This window comes from Cyanistes caeruleus, chromosome 7, assembly GCF_971803275.1.
Source record: "Cyanistes caeruleus chromosome 7, bCyaCae1.hap1.1, whole genome shotgun sequence".
NCBI classification, from domain to species: domain Eukaryota; kingdom Metazoa; phylum Chordata; class Aves; order Passeriformes; family Paridae; genus Cyanistes; species Cyanistes caeruleus.
In genome coordinates this window covers 27299427-27320287 of record NC_141707.1, presented here as the reverse complement: position 1 = coordinate 27320287, position 20861 = coordinate 27299427, and the positions used below count along the sequence as shown (strand labels likewise).

Below are 20861 nucleotides of genomic sequence, written 5' to 3'. Positions count from 1 at the left end.
AGGGAAGGCAATGCAGAACAAGTACTCAACACATGTGATGAAATACTTGCATTCTCATACATCTTTAATGATTTAATAGCCAATGGGCACTAAGATATTCCTGCCATAGCACCTATTTTACTAGGACCCCTTAAAATCAGTAGGGTTCCAGTTAGACCAAACAGCTTGGATGTAGCATGGTTCAGAAAATCTATCTGTTGTTCATGGTGGGAGAAAACTAGTGTTGTGCCAGTATTTAATGAAGCAATCCTGATTCCTGGGCAGAATGCAACTTTGGGGATGCTCCAGACAGCTGAAATCCCTGTGCTAGTGATGAAGGGAAATGGCTGCTCCCCATAGGCTGTGTCCTGTGGGACTCATGAAGAGGAGGCTGGATAGCCCTGGAGACAGCCCCTCTGGGGAGATGTGCTGGGTTTGGCTGGGATAGAGTTAATTTTCTTCACAGCAGTTGGTATGGGGATCTGTTTTGGGTTTGTGCTGTACACAGGGTTCATAATAAAGAGATATTTTTGTTATTGCTGAGCAGGGCTTACAGAGCCAAGGCCTTTTCTGCTTTTTGTATAGCCATGTTTGCAAGAGAGTTCGAGGTGACACGGTTGGGGCAGGTGACCCCAGCTGCCCAAAGTGATATTACAGACCATATAACATCATAGTATAAATCTCCTCATAAAGAGGAGAGGAGGAGGAGGAAGGGGGGGTATTTGGAGTGATGGAGTTTGTCTTCCCAAGTCACCATTACAGCTGATGGGGCCCTGCTCTCCTGGAGATGGCTGAACACCTGCCTGCCCTGGGGAAGCAGTGAATTAATGCCTTGGTTTGCTTTACTTGTGTACATGGCTCTTGCTTTTTCTTATTAAACTGTCGTCATGTCACTCGAATCTCAAAACCACCTTTAACCGTTCCGATTGTCTCCCCAGCACGGCTGGTGTGGGGTGTAAGCAGCCGTGTGGGGCTGGGCTGGCACCGGGGTCACAGGGCCACGGGTGAGGAATGGGGGAACCGGGAGGTGCTCTAGGACAGGAGAGGGCACAAGAGCCTCTGACACTTGCCCCGCGACTGCCTCTTCTCAGGGACCCCCGTGCATCCACCTCGGGCTTGTCCTCGGCTACGCTCTGATCACATTTTGGCCAAAACGAAAACCACACCTGCGAGATGTGGCACTTTGAGGGAGGGCTGGGGAAAGCCCTGAGGAGAAAGATGCGAGGAACACTCGACATCTCCCTCCCCTCTCCCATAGCCGGCCGTACCCAGCTCAGCTTCCCGCTCAGCAGGTCCTGAACCGGGGCACTGCCGGGAGCGGCCCCGCCCGGGCCCCCGCCCGCCGCTAGGCGGCGCTGCCCCCGCCGCGGAACGCGAGGCGCCGCCGCCGTGTTCCCGGGGGGACGCGGGACGCGCGGCGGCGGCCGGAGCGCTGAGCGGGCGCACCGCGTCCCGGCACGAGCGCCATGGCGTCCAGCGGCAAGGTGAGGGCGGGGGGCCGGGGGGTCCCGCTGGCCCCGGGCACACACATGTCCCCATCCCTGGCACCGGGTAACCCCTCCCCGTGCTGGCCGCCGAGCCGCTGCCGGTGCAAAGCGGACCAGCTCAGAGGGAGTCAGTGTTCCTGCTATAAAGCACAGTGCAGCTCCCGCAGCAGTGACTTTTGCTGTTGCTAGAATAATGGTAGAACTGGTGTTGCTCTGTTGAAAATGCAGTTTGTATGTGTGGTGCGTTTAAGGAAACTTGTTGGTGAAAGCTGTGTTAAGGTCTCTAGTTATACCGGGCAGTTTAGTGTCTGTTAAACGCAGCTTCATCTGTGCCGCTTTAGCCATCTCTCTCTTTGCTTTGTGATAGCTGCTTGAGCACCGAGAGGTCAGAGATAAAGGCAGGCTTGTTCCATATCGTCCTCACCAGTAGTTGAGCAGGGCAGGTTGATTTAGCTCAGGTGTGACAGGGCTGTCCTGCGGTCACACGAGCGGAGCATCGGGAAAGTGTCGCCTAGGACCCTGCAGCAGCCCTGGGTGCTCGGGTGAGGTGCCCAGAGGTCAATAATGGCTGAAGAGAGACAGAGAGGGGATACCGGAGGAGCTGCCCGCTCCCTGAAGGAGGATTCCACTTACCTGAACAGGCAGCCAGCTTGGGCTTGCTGCCTTCCAGAAGGGCACGTTGGCATTGACACTTGATCGTGTGTTTCATAGGCAAAACAGCAGCTCTTCTCCTGTGCTTCTCTGGCTTCTCTGCTGTCATCCTGCCGTCTCTGAAGAGAATTTTACCCCTTAAAATCTTATCCCAACAGGATGGATTTGACTGCCAGTTTTTGGGTATTTTCAGGGTACACAGCACCAAACCAAGGAGGGGCTGCAGCTGCTGATGTAGGTAGAGTAATTCCTCAGGCTGGAGGTGGGCACTGACGGGGCTCTTGTGAGAATGCAGTGCAGCCTCAGTAACTACCTCTGTTCCACTCTAAGCATCTGCAGTCCTGGCTGTCTCAGACACTCTTTCCTAGCTCCCAGGCAAGCCACTGGTTAAGCAGAGTGAGGAGCAGAGTGCTGAGACTGAGTACAACCTGCTGGACAGCTTGTGGAGCTCTGCTGCTCAGCCTTCTTTCTCTCTTCCCGTCCTTGCAGGATGCAGGGGATTAAACCATTGCTTGTTAAGATGTGCAAAATATATTCTGGGAAAAGAAGGAGGGTAAGAAAAGCTTGAGAGCTGCTAATGCAGTGCATTGGACTTACAACTTGGCCAAGTCATTCTTAACTTGGATTTAAGACTTGTGTATTTTGGTGACAAAAAGGATCAGGTTCTTTCAGCTGGTCTTTGAAAAGCTACTTAGAGTTGCTTGCAAGGCTGTATGCAGAGCTTAGACCAACACCTTTTCCCTCTGTTCATCCATTTTGCTTTGCAAAAACAGAGTCTGCATCTGGTGTCACTTGACAGACTTGGGATTATTGCCCACATCCTTTTGCCAGCTTCATTTCTTTTGGAATTGGATATATTTTGTATTTTAAAACAAGTCAGCTGGCACCAGCCTAGGTAATACCCAACTTTCCTGTGTTCTGGCAAACAGTTTTTTCAAGCAGTATAATTTAATCTTCTGGCAACCCATCAAACAAGGTTTTGATGTATATTTAGGGAACTTTGATTTAATCCATGAGGAAAAATTTGAGCTGGCCTTGGACATGCAGGACCTCATTTTGCTGAATTTCTCTTGCAACTACATACATCTGGATGATTAATCAAGATAAGGGGAGTCTGTGAAATGCTTTAGAGGAACTTAAGGGAGAAATTGCAAGTAACAATTTTATTTAATTCTAGTGTATAAATCAAGTCATGGGCAGACTTGTGCAGTGTTTTGTGTAGGTCAGTTAAAGAAGTTGTCAGAAATGAAAAAACAGAATAACTTGAGGGCCCCTGAATTGAAATTTGAATTCATCATTGCAGTTATCAACTAAAAGATCTGTTTAATTTCCTAGTGCAGAAAAGCCCTTAGATTCTTAATACTTTCATGGGGTTGTATAGAAATTGCATGCCTTTTACAAGTTATTGTGTAACAGGATTTTTTTTGTATTTTCCACCAAAATGTCTGGAACATGGTACAGGATTAAATTATTTTCTTTTTAGTGCAGTTATACCAGATCTGTCTTCCACCATTGTCTCTTATATTAACAATTACTGTAAAAGAAACCACTTATAGTGTTGTTTGATTTTTAGGTGTCGTGTGTACCCTTTTAAGTAATTATGCTTATATTTTATTTTTTATTCTTACTCATTCTTTCCAGGTGGCAATAGTGCTGTGCCTGGATGTAGGCCTTACAATGAGCAGCTCTTCTCCTGGTGAAGAGTCTTCACTTGAGCAAGCCAAGAAGATTATGACAAAGTTTGTGCAGAGACAGGTGTGTGCAACTTCAGAAATGTTAAAGAGGGAGAGGAAACAATTACATCTGTGAAACATTTTTCATAATTTACTCATTTACTAATAATTGAGACTTCAACAATTAATAATTACCACACAGAAGACTCATTTTGAGGGCTGAATCAGCCAATTTCATTTGTTTAATCCCAGATAACTGCTTGTCAAATTGTTATTTTAATTATATCTAACTTTGTGTACTCGCTGTAAGGTTTCGTTTTGAGAGAATAGCACTGAGTAAGTTAAAAAAAAAGTAAATCCATTGTAACTGATGTTTCAAATTTAGTTCAGCATGCTGTAAACTGCCTAACATAGTTGTGTATTAATCTGCCTGTGTTTTTATACTGGTGCTGTGTTCTCTGTATTTGCAGGTTTTTGCTGAGAGTAAAGATGAAGTTGCTGTAGTTTTGTTTGGCACTAATGGCACTAGAAATGACCTTTCCAGTAAGGATCAATACCAAAATATTACTGTACATAGGTCACTAATGCTGCCAGATTTTGATCTGCTGGAAGACATTCAAGATGTGATTAAAGCAGGCTCTAAACAAGCAGACTGTATCCTTTTGCTTTTGAGCACTTCTTGAACTGATTCAGCTACGTAGGAGACAGGAAGGCAGTGTTGTGGAATTGGGCTCAGCCTCCCAAGTTTTAGCTACTATCAAAGTTGAGCTAATTTGTGGTTGTAAGTTTGTCCAAAAGCGGATTTAGCTGCTTTTTGACATTCTTTTAGGCTAACAGATGTAGTCTTGGCCTTAAAAGGAATCATTGCTTTTATGAAGTGTTCTGTTAATTAAAGAGAACAAAGATAGTGATATAATTTTAGGCCTCAAATAAGGCATGTGTTTTTTAAAAATAGCATTACAGAATTTGGTTTATGCTTCTTAATAAAAATGTTATTTATGAAATAAGTCAGCAGAAGTACCAGAAATCAGACTGTCGTGGTTTAAGCCCAGCTGGCAACTCAGCCCCACACAGCTACTTCCTTATTCCCCCACCAGTTGGGAGAGAACTGAAAGGGTAAAAGGGAGAAAACTCGTGGGTTGGGAAAAAGACAGGTTAATAGGGAAGTTCAAAGCTGTGCACACAGTCAGAGCAAAACAGAATTATTCACTACTTCCCATGGGCAGGCAGGTATGCAACCATCTCCAGGAAAGCAGGGGCTCTATCAGACTTACCAGAACTCTGAATATCCCCCCTCCTTCCTCCTTTCTCCAGGCTTTACATGTTGAGTGTGATGCCAGGTGATGAATATCCCATTGGTCAGTTGGGACCAGCTGTCTCTCCTGTGTATCCTCTCAGCTTCTTGTGCCACCCCCAGCCTTCTCACTGGCAGGGTGGTACAAGAACCAGAAAAGGCCTTGACTGTGCAGGCACTACTCACCAACCACTACAGGATCCCTGTATTATCATCACTGTTTTCAGCACAATTTCAAGACTCAGCCCCTTGCCGGCTCCTGTGAAGAAAACTGGCTCTACCCCAGAGAAAGCAGAATAGATCAGATTGATTTATTGATGAAGTATTTCTAACATTGCCAAATATTGCTTCCTGGTTTCAATGCCATTCATGTTTGAATGTGTTCTGCTTTTAGTTACATATAGGATGAAGAGTTTTCAAGGGTGATCTATCTAGTGTTCCTTCATGTGTTTAATTTACATACGGATCAGTTTCCTAGGTTGTCTCTCTCTGGCCATAAAACAATTGCTGTGAGCTCTGTCTGGGCAGTCAGACCTGTTTCAGAGAAGTGTGCAGCTAGTCAGCTGGCTCACACATTCCCAGTGGGAATTGTGATGAGGAAGAAACTAAGAGTTTGTCAGATGCAGGTGCTTTGAAGAAAAACTTGCATGAGAAAATTATCTATATTGAAATTTTGTTGATGGATTCAGAGTAACATTCTAAAGCTCCTTTTATTGGACTTGAGCCTCTCATTGACAGTTGAGAGGCTGTGATCTGAAGTAGTCTTTTTAGTGTTCCATTGGGTAAGTGGGGCAGAGACAAGATTACAGTACACACAAGTTATATAGAAATCTTTTGCACATCAGTTATTTGAAAAGTATTTACCTCAAAAAACTATTTCTTAACTAAAATGCATGTTTGCCTAGTCTTTGAGAGGAAGTGAAAATGTAAAATTGTTTTATATGAAAAACACTTTTTGTTACTTGATTCATATCCTGAGATTTTTCTTAATTTTGCTTAGTTTTGGATGCTATTATTGTGTGTATGGACTTGCTTCAGAAGCAAACAATGTGAGTATGTAACCTGAAGTCTTATACAGATGTCTGACTTTGCAGTGCTCTGTTTTCTTGTCAGTCTTATATTTCCAGTACATATAAACATAGGAAATGCTTTCTTAAAAAAAAATAAATAATAGAAAACCAACAAAAACCAAAAGACCTTTAAAGATAAACAGCACACTACAGAAGTTTGTCTCTGAAGAATCCTTGTGGGACATCTGACTTCTCCAGGCAATTGGAGAGCTTTCTGAGGCAACTGGCAACTCTGTAGTAGAGCCATGAGCATATTAATGCCATTATAGAAGGCACAAAGCCTTCGCATTCCTTGTCTTCTGCTTTCAAAATGTCTTAATCTGGATGTTAAAATGCTTAGAAAAGGACTACTGAATTTAAATGGAATGGCACATTTTAGAAAGAAAAAAAGAAAACAAAACTAGAAAGGTGAATTTGTTCAACCTAGAAATGTAAAGACTGTTGGCTGTTTGTAAATATGGAGGCTGGAGTAAATAAAGGTGCAGAATGAAAAAACACTCTTTAAGCTGAGAAAAAATGGTGACATCAGTGTTACAAAGTTGTCAGTGAATGTACTTAGGCTGGCAAGGTGTTTCTAACACTGTCTGGTGCAGGGAAAGGAAGGTAACTTTACTTCCTTTCAAACCAGAGTTTGAGCATGTTTCTAAAAAGGTTGTGTGATCTAATTGTGAGTGCAGAAGACTAGACTTGGTGATGCAATTTGTATTTTTATGAATACAGTCTAATCAGTGTGGGAAGCTGTATGCCTCCCAAATTCCCAAATTTAATAGTTAAAACTGAGTTGTGAATGAAAATGACTGTGTTTATGGCATTATAGCCTTGAATAGCTACGGAGCACCAGATTTTGTTGTAGCCTGTATACACCAAGCCCTTTGATATGGAGTTTGCCTTCATTAGAGAAAATACTATAGGATAAAAATTCAAGAAAATCTTATGTTTGATTATCCAGATCAAAACCGTACCAATTCAACTGAATTTTGTTCTGTCATTGGCCAGCCTTTCTGATCTGTGCTGTTACTGCTCCTTAGTCTATTGAGTAGTCTTGAAAGTCCATCTTCTCCAATGAATTTACTGAATTAGACTACTAAAATGGAACCCCTACCAGCAACAGTAATTTAAAATACATTTTCACAAGAACAGACGTACATCTGCAAAGGAAATAACCAGTGTAATCTGTAAACAGCCTATTTTATTAGCATTTTATCCACACTGGTGAAAATTGGCAGAATTCCATTCATTTAGATGTAGTTAGTGATTTATACAGTCACAGGGCTAGAGTCCTCAATTTTAGGGTAGAAGGGAGAAAGGAGAATCATATAAACACTTAGGATAAATAATACAACCTATGGTAGAATAACTTCCACCAGGTAAATTTATTTGGTTTCTTTCATTTTACAAGTATATTTATTTGCTAAAAGTAATTGCAAATATATTACTTTTGTTACTATTTTGTGAGGAAATAATTTTTAAATGGCCTTATAATATTTTCAATATATGTAAATGTTTTTCTCTATTTTAAGAGGAAAGAAATATGAGAAGAGACACATTGAACTGTTTACGGATCTTAGTAGTCCTGTTAGTGAGGATCAGCTGGGAATTATCATTGCTAACTTGAAGAAAACAGGAATTTCACTTCAGTTTTTGTAAGTATGAAAATGACTGTTAGGTACTATGCCATTTTTTAAAGGGAAGTTATTCTTTCTTAATAATTATCTTGAAATGGCTGGTGATCCACTGGTTTATAGTTTCTATAAAAGTGTAGCAGTAAGTAATGTGATTATTGTAAGTACTTCTGTTAGTTGTATGTACCTTGAATTCCAGTTATGAGCCAGGTCCCCTTGGTTAAGTAATGTGAAAATAAATGTTAAGATGATGGTTTCTTCTCCTCTTAATCTTATAGCTTAGAGCCAGAGTCTAAAGTGGGAGACAGAAGGACAATATAAGCAGAGAATTGGGAAACAATAAGCCAAAAATAGCCTCAGAAACAGTGGTTTTGTCACAGCAACAGCCTAGATCATTTTAGGTAAGGACATTACTGGGTAGAAATAATAAGGCATTGTTACAGATATTAATAGCTTGATTCCGGTGTCAATAGAAGAGCAAGTCTGAATAGAAGGGTTATATTCACAATGATGGCTTGGGAAATGGAAGCAATGTCTTAAGTGTTAGAACAGGAATTCCTTGATTGTCATGCTGTAGATATAGGCATTGATCCCAATAGTCAATGGTGGTCTTAAGGTCTGTATTAGCTGTTGCATGTGATGACTTCTGGAAGCTGTGAGCCTTCTAGAGTTTATTTCAAAGCCAAACTTTATGTGGCTGTTTATAAGAAGTACTTTCACAGGAGAAAGTTAAAGCCCTAGTTTTCTTCTGACCATGTACTTTTTCCTAGATCCATCATTCTATAAGGAACAATGTTGTGAACTTAATAGTGAATAAATTTAAGCCATTTGCCAGCCCATCTGGAAGATAAAGAAGCAGTTAGGTAGGAAAATGTGACTGAAAATCATGGTCTGATCCTCCACAAAAAAATCTTTGCATTTGCTTAGGGGGATGCTGGGTGCAAAAATGTCAGGTTTTGTCTACATAGCAAAAGCAGTTATGCTTCCAATGTGACATGCCCCTCCTGGCTTATTTGAGCTGTTGTTGGCACTGGAGGCAGTAGAGGTGCAACACCATGAATCTGAGTACCTCTGCCAGTCAGAGTACATCTTTTGGAGCCCTGGTATTCAGCTGCTGCTCTCTTGTCTACAAAGCACAGAAGAAATGTTGCTGTTATAGCACTGTCTGCAAGTTTGCACCCTGTCTACCAGCCATGGGAGCAAAGGATTATTTGATTTTTACTTGTACAAATACAAAATGTTTGTTTAAAAATAATTTCTTGCTTAGCCTTTTGTTATAACCTATATTTCCATCTCTTATACCCTGTTCATAGACTAGGTTGTAACTTGCAGCAGATAGTTTGTTTTCCTCCCTGTTTCCAGGTGCCAAACACATGCTGAGCACTGTGAAGTGTTGGGTATTACGTACTTCTCATCACAGTAGTCTCTGGGCATTATATAGTGAATGTAGCCTAACTTTTATCTGTCAGTGGTTTGTTGAAAAGTTGAAGCTTTTTGATGTTGCCATATCAGCTTAAAAATTTCAGTGGAATCTGCTTCCTAAAAAGGTACCAAACACTTTCCTGAAGCTTGATCTTTAATTTTGCTGTATGTGACACTGTTGTGCATATAATGTTAACTCTGCTTATTGTGTGTTGCTTCATGGATAAGTTTAGTGAGGACTAATGAGGTGAAAGTATGGAAGACATGTGTAGGCTGCTTTTTAAAAAAAACATAATACAATGCTAAAGTTATTTTGCTTTGTAGAAATGTGGTAAAAGGTATCATGTGGTTCATTCAAAAATGGATCAGATGAAAGACCTGAAAAATCTGCAGGTGTTTTCAGGGGCACAGAGTTGATCTTATACATCTTTCTCTGCTGTGTTTGTTATACTCAGTTAACACTCTTCTATATTCTGAAGAGCTGCAAAATCATTTTATCTATAACCCCTGGCTAAATTTTGAAATCTGATTCATGAAGTGCAGGAAAAATGTGTCATCTTCAGTCAGAAATTCACCCAGTGTTGTAAGCTATTAGAATCTCAAAGAGTAACATTTGTTCCAGAAATACCTAATAGCTCCACTGCAAAGAATGTCCTGCTTGCTGGCATTTGCAGCTGATACAGTCATAGGCCTGGGATGGCCTTTAACAAGTCATTTAGAGCAATCCTCTACTGCAGACTGGGTCAGCTGTATGTCTGTCATTGCTGAGCAGTGTTTGTCTAACCTTCTGATAAAGATTTGCAGTGATGGAGACTCTTCTCTCTCCTCAGGCAGTTGGTTTTAAAGATTATGGTTTGAAATGTCTTTATCAGGTTTTTCACTATCTGACCTGACTCCATGATGTGATTGGAGTGCAGGCAGAATACAAAGAACTGATTGTTTCCTTCCTCTCTGCAACAGCTTTTTATATTTAAGGCTGTCTTGCCCTCCAATTCGCTCCTCTATGGGCTTTGTTTTGTTCAATCTTTTTTAATGGATCTTGCTTTCTAATCAGCATTGGCTTTACTGTCTAATCTATTCCTGTATGTGGATGTCTTTACTGATGCACGATACCCAGAGCTGGTGCATCACTCTGGTCAAGACATTTCCAATGCCAAGTAGACTTGAAATAGTGCTTAATTTGTTTTGCAAGTCCTGTGGCTCTTTATACATCTGTCTGCAGCTAGATAGAAATAATTGATCCTGAGAACATTTTTTTTTTTGTTTTGATTGGTTATTTTAATAAGGAAGAAAGTTAAACTAACTGCTTCTTCTTTTGTTCTTAGTCTGCCATTTCCAGTGAGTGTTGATGGTGGAAGTGGAGATACAAGTGCCAGCGTACGTGCTCATATACACGGAAATTCTTTTCCAATAAAGGGTTTAACTGAACAACAAAAGCAGGGTATTGATGTGGTGAGGAAACTCATGTATACTTTGGATGAAGAAGGAGGGCTGGAAGAAATTTATACTTTCAGGTAAATTTGGCTATGCCTGGTTATTGTACTATAGATATACTTTGTGATTTCTTCTCCAAAACATGAAGTAATCAGTTGTGTCACAGTTTCATTGAAATCAGTGAATTTTATGACTTATTGTACCCTCAGTCCCTTTCATACAGCTTCTTCAGTAACTTTAGAATAAGTAGAAGAGCTTAGAGATTTCAGGGCAAAATTAATTTTCTGTAGTTAAAGAAAAAGATCAGCTTTCTTCCATCTTTAGTGTTGGAGAATTTTGGAGGAAACATTTCTGTAAATGTCATTTCAAAAATGTGTTTTAGAAAGAAATGGAATTTGTGGCATAGTGCAGCTTGAATATCTGCATTTAATTGGTAGCCTTTGTTCCTTGGTCACAGACTTCCTTTAGCTCACTGGTTTGATAAACTCCCACGAATTCTTTGAGTAAATGTTGTTTGTTGAATTCTCCTCTTTAATCACAGTCTACTGTGCCACCGTGACAAACAATTTATTTTGTTGTTTTTCATTTTTCTTGCATTAGGAATGCAAGAATTGAAAGATGATTTTTCACTTCTTGTTTCCCCAATGAAAGAATAAAAGTTTGTGTATCTTTGAAAAACTGTAGCTAATGATATATCCAAAACTTTTCTATGCAGGTGTTGTCTCAGTTGGGAAGCAGGCAAAATGCATCTACGTGCCTTATCATAGTCTGATGTTACTGTCACAGTAGTTCTCTTCCACAATTATGAAAAGTGATCTTTTAGACAATGTGGTTTCCAGGAAGCTTAGCAGACCATAGCTGTAATGTTGTTATCATAGCTAATTTATTGTCTTTAATTATCTAAAAAAGGTAATTTTTAGATGAGGACTGTCCCTGTAGGTTTGTGTGCTGTAATTAATCAGTTTATTTGTGGGATTTCCTTCCCTTCCCCGGGCCAGCTGGTTAGCTTTGCACCTCAGCAGCCTGAGAAGCTGCTCCTTGAGCATCAGTGTGCATTAGTGAAGAGACACGTGTCTCTGTGTTCTGTACTAGTCAACAGAGCAGTCTGAGTCTCTAGAAAAAAGCAGGCTTTGTCACTGCTTCAGAGACTGCACAGAGAAGCAGAATCTTCCCTGGCCCGTTTATCCTTTAGGATAATCCATATGCATGAACCTACCATGTGGCTTGGCCTCTTTGTACTTTTTTTATCACAGACTCTTGCTATTCTACAAGCTGTCTTTGTGCCATACTTTCAGGGGAAATCCAAAATCTCTGGATAAATAGGCATTTGGCTAGTAGATTAAAGCTTTAGTTGGAAAAGTTGTTTAAGAACATGTGAGGGTTTAGATGCAATTAAGTTGCTTATCAAGCTTTAACAAGTCAGCTTTGCAAATCTGTCATGATAATTGGCCAATGCAGATACACTTCCCATTTTCCTAGATTCATTATTCCTGCTGTTAAAAATATTTCAACTCTTGTAAAAATAAATTAGCCATGCCAGGAAAGTGAGTGAGGAGATTTTGTTGTGTATATTTAGTTATGATACTCGGCCTATTAGACAGGAAGCACTTCTGCTGCCTCTGGGTTTTGGGGGAAGGGATTGCAGAGCAGAAGAGAAAGGTTGTGTTCATAAAATACAAGCTAAAATGTACATTTGCAAGGGTTGTATTGACTGGATCATCTTTGATAACAGGCAGCATTTTTCTTCTATAAATATAAGAAATTAAAGGATAGAGATAATAAATTGAGCTTAAATCACATTTTTAGGTATTTGGCACTTATGTATTTGATTTTTGTACTCATCCCTGAATATATGTGTTGCAGTACACTTAATGATATAGTACCATGTTCTTTTTTAAAATCTTGTATTGATGTCTTTATTGCTAGGAAAAAAACCCCCTTCCTTTACTTTCCCTAAGGAAAAAAAATGTAAAAAGGAAATCCAATGTTTATCTCATATAAAAATCCCAGTGTGTTTTTGCCTTTCATTGTACTTTTGGACTTCAATGAAACCAACCCTGTTCATACTAGGAAACCTGAAAAGTAGAATGCCAAGTTAAATTCTGTACTGATCTTGAGTTGATCTTGATTTGTGCCAGACAAGTGCTTTAATCAAAAGAGTGGTAGATTTCAGGTTTTATCATAACGTGAAAAAGAGGAGTTCAACTTTGTTTTATCTTTGCTTTATCATGCAATGAAAGAAAAACCAAAAAAAGGAGTTCTTTCTCTCTGTTGGAATTTTACAGCCAAATAGCCAATACTGAAAATAGCTGAAAGTTGTTTGGGGAGAAAGCCTATTTGAATTCACAATGATATATTATAAATTACTGTGAATTGTTAATTTTGGATGCTGTTGCTAAAAGTTGTGCAATTAAATTTACGCTTTTTAGTGTAAAGTCACTACAGTTACTTTTTTTATTTGTATATCTCTTATTTAGGCTAGAAATAGTTGAAGTAACCTCTTTCACTCTGACAGAATGCCCTTTAATGCATTCACTAGTACTGTATAAAAAAAAGTGTCAAAAGTTTATTTCCACATAAACAAAATCCTGTTAATTGAAACTGGATTCTTTATTTCTTCACTAGAGAAAGCATTTTATCACTTAGAGAGCCTTTTCTAATTTGTGTTGTTCAGCTTGCTACATGCCTTAATTGGGTGAGTACAGATAAATGGAAAATGCTTAATTGTGTAGTTTTATCACTAGATGTAACACAGGGTCTTTAAGCCCTAATGTCACCATCATAAAGGCTCAAGATGGGGATTATCTTCTGTTCCACCTCTTTTTTTCATTCTCTTTTCTGACAATGGGTAATGATAAGATTATTGGTAGAGTTTATTTACTTTGTGCAATCTGAGATGAAACAGTTTGGACTCGTGCATTTCCTTAAGGAGAGTGTATTGTCTGTAATACTTACTAGAGTCCACCAGAGTTCATTTCTGTTTTCCTGATTCCTTCATTTAGAGAGAGCCTGGAACGTCTTTCAATGTTTAAGAAAATGGAAAGAAGGCCTATGCCTTGGCCCTGCCAGCTCACTATTGGTCCCAATTTGTCTATAAGGATTGTGGCCTACAAATCAGTAAGTGTACAAAATTATGTGTTTTAGTGTAATTTGACAGCAAGTTAGGTGCAACTGCATGGGGTTTTTTTTCCTTAAAGCTAAAAAAATAAAGATTAAAAAAATCCAAATAATTAGCTAGAGATTTTACTTTGGTTAGAAGCCAGTACATCTAAAATTGTGGTTCCCACAGCAACTTTATCTTCACCATACATGTTAAATAACTAAAATTCATAAGGTGCAGAAATAGGAGTAATTGCTATCTACTCTGGCACTAAATGCTATTGAAGTTGATGACCGTTTAAGAATGCTGTGACTGAGGATTTACATTCAGCATAAGTGATATGTGAGACTTTATTTATATTTCTTAAGCCCTAGGCTTGAGAGGAATTTTGGACATTAGATTCCAAATGTGTGTGTAAAATGGTGGATGTAAATGTTTTACCAGCCATTGTTTCAAATCACATCTGTTGTTATTTCAGACTTGGAATAAAAGATCTGTTTTTCCAGCTTGTTTGTACTATTTGGCAGAGCTTGGGCCCAGTCTGTTTCTTATGGTTTATATGGTTCTTTTAATCAGTGCTAGGAAAAAAATAAGTGTACTTAAAGGCAGAAAATGTCCAAATTTTTAGTTATAGTTAATAGGTAACTGTGTAGTGTGGCAGTATTGATTGATCTGGTGAGATGGGGATTAATTGGTTTGTTATTTCAACACAAGACTGAGTCTGATATTAAGATGAAATATATCTGAGAGAGCTGGGTATGCTAGCCTTGAAAGACATCAACATTCTATTTATAGTTATTACTAATTTTTTTATTAGGCTATTGTGCCAGACCAGTGCAAATAGATTGGAAGAGTCCTTTCCCAAATATGTTTACACACAGAATGAAGTAAGATTGGGAGAATAAGCAGTGTGAACTAAGTGACTGGCCTGAAGTCATAGAGCAGTCATACTGACATAATCTATTCTGTCTTTACTGTTTTCTGCTCAGGTCTACATTTTTCTTTTCATGTACCAACTATACCATCAATTTCACTTAAGCAGAGAGAAAAGAAAGCAGTTTTATTTCCCTGTAGTTTGGAAACAGTCACTCTTTGTAAATACTTATTCCTTCTTTCTCTCCCAAGTGCCATAATGCAACTGGGATAGTTTTGCCTTTTGTGGAAGTTGCAGTAATATAAGTATTTTTGTCCTGTAGTGTAGTAAGCCTGATGGAATATGTGGCCAAGCAAGCTGCGTGAACATTGAGTCTTACTGTATCAATAACATAGTTCTTAATGCTTTGTTAAAAGTATCTATACCGTTGGAGGTAGTAAATTGCATAGCAAGCAAGTTATACATAACCTGTGTATATCCTGTGACTCAAAGCCTTCCTCAAATGGCTTAACCCACAGGTTTAATGAATAACCAGGACAAGCTTGTCAGTATGCTACAGTTCACGTGTTAGGTCTCATGCAGATGAAGCGGTGCTGAAAGCACAGTGGTGGCAGCCAGAGATGCATTATTCGACACTGTCTTTATTAGTTCTTTATTGGCAAAACAATGCAGCACTCAGGCTAAGGATTTTTTATGTGTTCTGGTAAGTATTCTGGGTCCCACTGAAATGTTAAACATTCCTTTTCTTTGAATTCTGATACCCAGGTCACAGAAGAGAGGATGAAAAAACTTTGGACAATTGTGGATGCTAAATCCCTCAGAAAAGAGGATGTGCAAAAGGAAACTGTTTACTGCTTGAATGATGATGATGAGACAGAGGTTCAGAAAGATGATACTATTCAAGGTACAACATCTTTATGTTCACCCTGAAGACAAAGGGAAGATATAATGGCTTGGACTTCTAGGTGACCTAAGGGCCTCTTAGTTTTATACCTTGAAGCCTAGCTGTGATCTTAGAATGTAAGCTCTGTAGGCTGATGGAACACAGAGACTGTTACATGAGACTTTGATATTTCACAAAAAAAAAAAAATAAATCTTACTTTGCCAGTAGTAGGAATAATAATAATAGGAATAATAATGACAATAGGAATAATAATAGGACTAATAACAACATCAATAATAATAATAACACCAGATGGAACTTGGAAGGCACTACAGTGTTCTGAACTGTGGAAGGCCATACCTCAGTTCTGTAGTGTGCAGTTCTGCTACCACTATTCCGTTTTTAGATCTTCAGTTGTACTGATAACATGAATACTTTCATAGTTCTGCTTTTTTGTAGATGAGCAAATGCTCTAGTTATTCTGCACTTGGAAAGATGAAGCCATCAAAGGAAGGTTTAGTGTTCAAGAGTACTAGCTTTGCTGTACTGTAACAGGATCAATCTGAAGTAGTTGTATGCAAAATACTTTTTATGACCTGCAGCTTCTTTCTGAGCAGATTAATTTCCTTAGAAGTCTACTGGCCCCAGAAACAGCAGGAAATAGTGTACTTACTTTTAAAGATGGAGTTAAGCAAATCTTTTTCATTTTCTGTGATTGTATAGATAAATTTTGTTACTGTTTTTTTTCCTTTCCTTTTCTGTTTCAATCCTATGCAAGTAGGGCAAGTATATTAACTATAAAGAGCAGAACAATTCAGATAACAGTATAGAGAGTGCTGTCAAATGAATAACATAAATTGAAAATTAGAATAAGCTGTGTTTTTTATTTAATCTATTTCAATTTTAGCTTTCATAGGTGTTTCATAGCAGTATCAGATAAAGTCCCAATGACAATATGACCTTATTTAAACAGAAATGATGGTTAAAAAATGGTCTAGTTATGTTTTACAACTTCAAAGCTGTGTGTAAAAAAAAAAAAATCCACTTCTTACAGAGAATGCATTTTGAAGCATTTGTGACTGGTTTTCAGCTAATCTCCTGACTGCTTAAGTTAGTAAGGAGTTGTGAAATATTAGTAAAAAGAAGTGGTGAGCAGTTCAGTGTGAACCAAACAGATACAGGATTTCCCTATCAGTTGTGTGATATTTCTAATGCTAAAAGACCTTCTGATATCTCCTGGACTTTTGTGAATCTTTTGAGAAATGTCATAATTAGACAATATTTTATATTTGCAGCACCTGTACTGATATTTCCATTCTGTTGTTGTTTCCAGTTTGTAGGAAAATAGATCTGCTTGTAGGTTTTTCATCCAGGGATTTATCTCTGTTCCTTCTTTGTTCTTCACACCTGAGGGATGTCATCCTTAGTCTGTGGTACTATAATAAAGTGATGATGTTACAGGGAGGATATTGGAAGCTGAGATAGGAGAATAAGCAATTGGAGCAGATGATACCTCTGAGAAATTACAGCTTCCTGTTTTGTGGATGTATGCCTGTAATGTATGGCACAGGAAGTAAAACACAGAAATATATAGGAAGATCAGTTCTGCATACAGGAGTGTTTTCATTTTCCATTGTGTATCTTACTTCCACTGTTAGCACATTTTATTCTCTGAATCTCTTCTGGTGTCACCTCATGTGGTATGATTTGTGGTATGTTTGAGGTTGCTTGTATTATGTTTGCAGAGAGTGTTGAAATCTGTTTGCTGAAATCTATTCTGATTTGCTTAAATCTATTCTGTGAGCGTAACTTTTTTAGGCAAGATGTTCTCTTATTTTCTTTTCTGCTCTCTGAGGGTACTTGTGTTACATAAAATGATGTACAAGGAGTAGTGCAACTGCTGTTCACAAAGTACAAAATGTGTCTATGGGTGTTTGGGGTTTTTTTTGCTAACAGGGAAAGTAATTTGATGAGCATGTGTGGAATGTAGCTGTGGGGCATGAATGCATTGTTAAAATATTCAGAGAGCTAATTTTGGTGTTAAAATTGTAGGCCCATATGCTTACCAGATGCTCTTCTCTTGTTCTCCAGGTTTTCGGTATGGGAGTGATATAGTTCCTTTTTCCAAGGAAGACGAAGAGCAAATGAAATACAAAACAGAAGGAAAGTGTTTTTCTGTTTTGGGATTCACTAGATCCTCTCAGGTGTGATACTAAATGTCTTCCCATTCAGCTTCCTGGGTTATTCAAGACAATTGGTCTTGGTTAGAATTCAGTAAAGTCATGGTGTTGTATTGAGTTTCAATATTGGGAATGGGGCATCTCCACTCAGGTATGCAGGGATGACTTATTTGCTGATTCTAGTAATTCATGTAAACGGTATGTGGTCTTGTGAAGGAGAGGAGCTTGTAAATGTGGCCATTGGACCCTGAAGTGGAGCCAGAGCCACTGAATTCAGATCTCTGTAAAGTGGAGACAGAGGTATTTCATCTCGCAAGCTTTAATAGTCTGTCTTCTGTTCAGCTCACGCAGCAACCTTTCTGGGCTTTGTCCAGCCAAGAGTAAGGCTGCTTCTTAACAGAAGCTTCTCCCTCAGCATTAAAGTAATATTAAAGCAAGACTGAAAGCTGACTCCATTAATTCCCAATTCCATAAGGATTAGTTAGTGAACCAAGACTTGCCTCTTCTTTCTATTGTGATAAAACTTAAATGTAGTGAAGACTTCTTAGAACTTAGACATCATTCAAAAACTCTTCATATTTCCACAAGGTGCTTGGTGTTTACAATGCACTTATCTCTAATTGTGGTATTGACTTTGCTGTTTGTTGTCCCTGACAGTTTTAAGAAACTTACTTTAAGCAAGTACCTTAATAAAAGTTATCCAGCTCAAGGTGATTTCCTTCAGAAAATCCAGGACTTAAGCATTGGCAAAGCCTTAGGCTTAACAAAACTGTTCTTGAAGCTGGACACATGAGGAAAGAGTACAGAGATATGAGTGCCAAGTAATTACTGTGAGTATTAAGCTGCTCCCCATCTTTTTTCTCCAGGATATTGCACAGGGTGACTGAAACTTGACTCATCTTGGAGTTATCCACACCTAGTTCTCTTCACCAGTCAAAACTGAAATGAAATTGTAGGGCCATTCTACACCTGTTCTGACAGCTCCTAGACCTCCTGCTCTTTGAAATCTCTCACTGCCTGAACAAAGTAAAAGGCTAAGGCATCATCACCTTTACCATCAAGGAAAGATGCTCATGAAATAGGAAGCATCTGTGGGAGCTTACTCCCAAATGGATGTAACTAAACATCTTCTTACTTTACAGGTGTCACAGAGACCTTGTGCCTGTTGCTAGATATGTCATTAGACTACGATAGTGCAGTGTTCCTAAACATAATAACCGAGGAGCCAGGAAGTTATATGATTTACTGAAATGAGGAGCCAGCCTAACTGGAAACTGTAACCTGGTTGCTCCTTGAGGACCTTCAAACGTTGTTGTTTAGTGTAGCTGTTTAGTATATTTGTTTAGTAACGTGGGATCTTGTGAACTGCTAGTGATTGAGCAAGGAAACATCTTATGCTTGAACTTATGTACCCTAAATTGGTCAGGGCCAGAGAGGTGTTAGGGAGTGCTACCTCCTGTACCAGTAACTGGATCTAATGAATGAAATGTGTCTGAACCCAGTGTTCCAATGAGACAATTTCTTGTATCTCTCCATCCATTATTAGCCTCCAGCTGAGTCTTGCTATTGTCATTTAGTTCTGCAAAATGTATTTCACTGTGTGCAGAGTTTTCTTATGCTGGAGGTTGGCCTCCTGTTTCTGTTGAAATTTATTTGAAAATGGAAACTAAGAGGAAAGCAGATGATGAATATAGTGTTCCTGTGAGCAAACTGCTATTTCACATGGATTTTTATTTTCCCATTGTTGGTCAGATAGTGTGGTAATACCTTCAGATACATAGTTAATAATTGTAAGGGTACAGTTAATTTTAGGGATACTTTCTGAGTCACATAAATATGCATAAAAGAATCAACAAGTTGTTTTTAAAAATTTTCAATGTACCAAATATTGACTGCTTTTGGTTAATTTTTATGATGTACGTCTCTTGTGTCTAGATTTCATAACAAACAGAAATTATATCTTAAAGTGTGCTCTGGTCCTTTAGGCAGGAGTGTGAGTAGTTATGCCCAGCAGTAGCTGCCCATTTCCTCAGTGGAATGAAATTATTTGGGTGTGCTTGCAGGATTAAAATTACAATGCATAGATATTGATATCAGCAAGTTTTAAACTACAGCTGGAATTTTCAAGAGCCACGTGTTATATCAAGTTTTGCCTCTTAAATTTTATTGTTTGGAATAATAAAATTGCCAGTGTTCAAATGTATGTTTTATATTAAATCGTTCCTTTAAAAAACTTTGATGGAAAGATAATTCATTATTGAGTAGAAAAACTGGAACAGCTCCAAATACATAATTAAATAAGGAATAGAACCACCTTATATTATTTTCCTGAGTTGTTCACATCCCTCAGGAAAGAAGATCAGAGGCCGCTTAAACTTTGATTTTTAATTTATGAGCCATGCTGTGTAAATCAAGAAATAATACTTGAAAATATTACAGAGAGACAATTTCTTTTGCAAACAAAAAAAAGATGTAGTGATACACATCTAGTTATTTATACTATACTGAAGGTAAAATTTTCTGAGCATTTAGAAACAGAACAGGAAAGAAGAATTGCAGGTAGAAAAATCTGAGCCGAATTGTGCTGTAGTACAGTAAATAGGTCTGCTCTGGTGCAGGTTGTCACTGACTTCAACAGCCTCATGGTAATTTGCCAAATAAAGAAGATAAAATAAAAAGATGAGTGAAAGAAAAATCAAAGGTATAACGAAGTTAGTTCTGCAACTGTAATTCGAAGAGTGTTTTCTTTAACAGAGAGGTTATTTTAACCAGTGTCCATAGTAGTGTGTGATCTTTGTGATGGGTCCTCTATGACTGCAGGGTTTCTATGTGTGTGTGAGCTGCTGTAGCTCCAGCTATTCCAGTGATGCTCCTTGATGAAACTATTTTTTCTTTTTGATTCAGCCATGTTCATGAATAGAATAAACTCTGCCAACAGAAATGCTTCTTTGCCAGCACAGCTGTATATATTCTGGGTTGCCGTTGAAGTAGCTTTATTAATTAAGGATGCAACATTTTGCAGCTCCTTTTTGATGTAACTTTGCCAGAAAAATGTTATAGCATAAATATGGTGTCAGGTTTAGGTCTTGTATTAACTACTGTAGCTTCCCACAATAACTTTTGAATTACTGAAGTATAATTCAGACTGGTAACAGCTGCCAGTAGCACTGTCTTTCATTCCTGCCCATCAG

At 38.8% G+C, this 20861-nt stretch overlaps 1 protein-coding gene across 12 annotated transcripts in view; it reads left to right on the top strand.

The window, feature by feature from the left end:
• The window catches only part of XRCC5 (X-ray repair cross complementing 5), a 54837-nt gene that overhangs the window by 4023 nt on the left and 29953 nt on the right, over nucleotides 1-20861 (top strand). For 4 of the 12 annotated variants that reach the window (XM_086897920.1, XM_086897919.1, XM_086897927.1 and 1 more), the window contains exons 3-10: nucleotides 3759-3872; nucleotides 4261-4444; nucleotides 6085-6133; nucleotides 7675-7797; nucleotides 10524-10712; nucleotides 13635-13749; nucleotides 15372-15510; nucleotides 17582-17694. In XM_086897920.1, coding sequence (XP_086754046.1) covers nucleotides 3795-3872; nucleotides 4261-4444; nucleotides 6085-6133; nucleotides 7675-7797; nucleotides 10524-10712; nucleotides 13635-13749; nucleotides 15372-15510; nucleotides 17582-17694 — 990 coding nt within the window. In that variant the 5' untranslated portion in view covers nucleotides 3759-3794. Of the gene's footprint in view, nucleotides 1-1342; nucleotides 1464-3758; nucleotides 3873-4260; nucleotides 4445-5104; nucleotides 6134-7674; nucleotides 7798-10523; nucleotides 10713-13634; nucleotides 13750-15371; nucleotides 15511-17581; nucleotides 17695-20861 lie in introns of those variants that run through there. The other 8 variants (XM_086897922.1, XM_086897923.1, XM_086897929.1 and 5 more) reach the window with 5 other exon arrangements.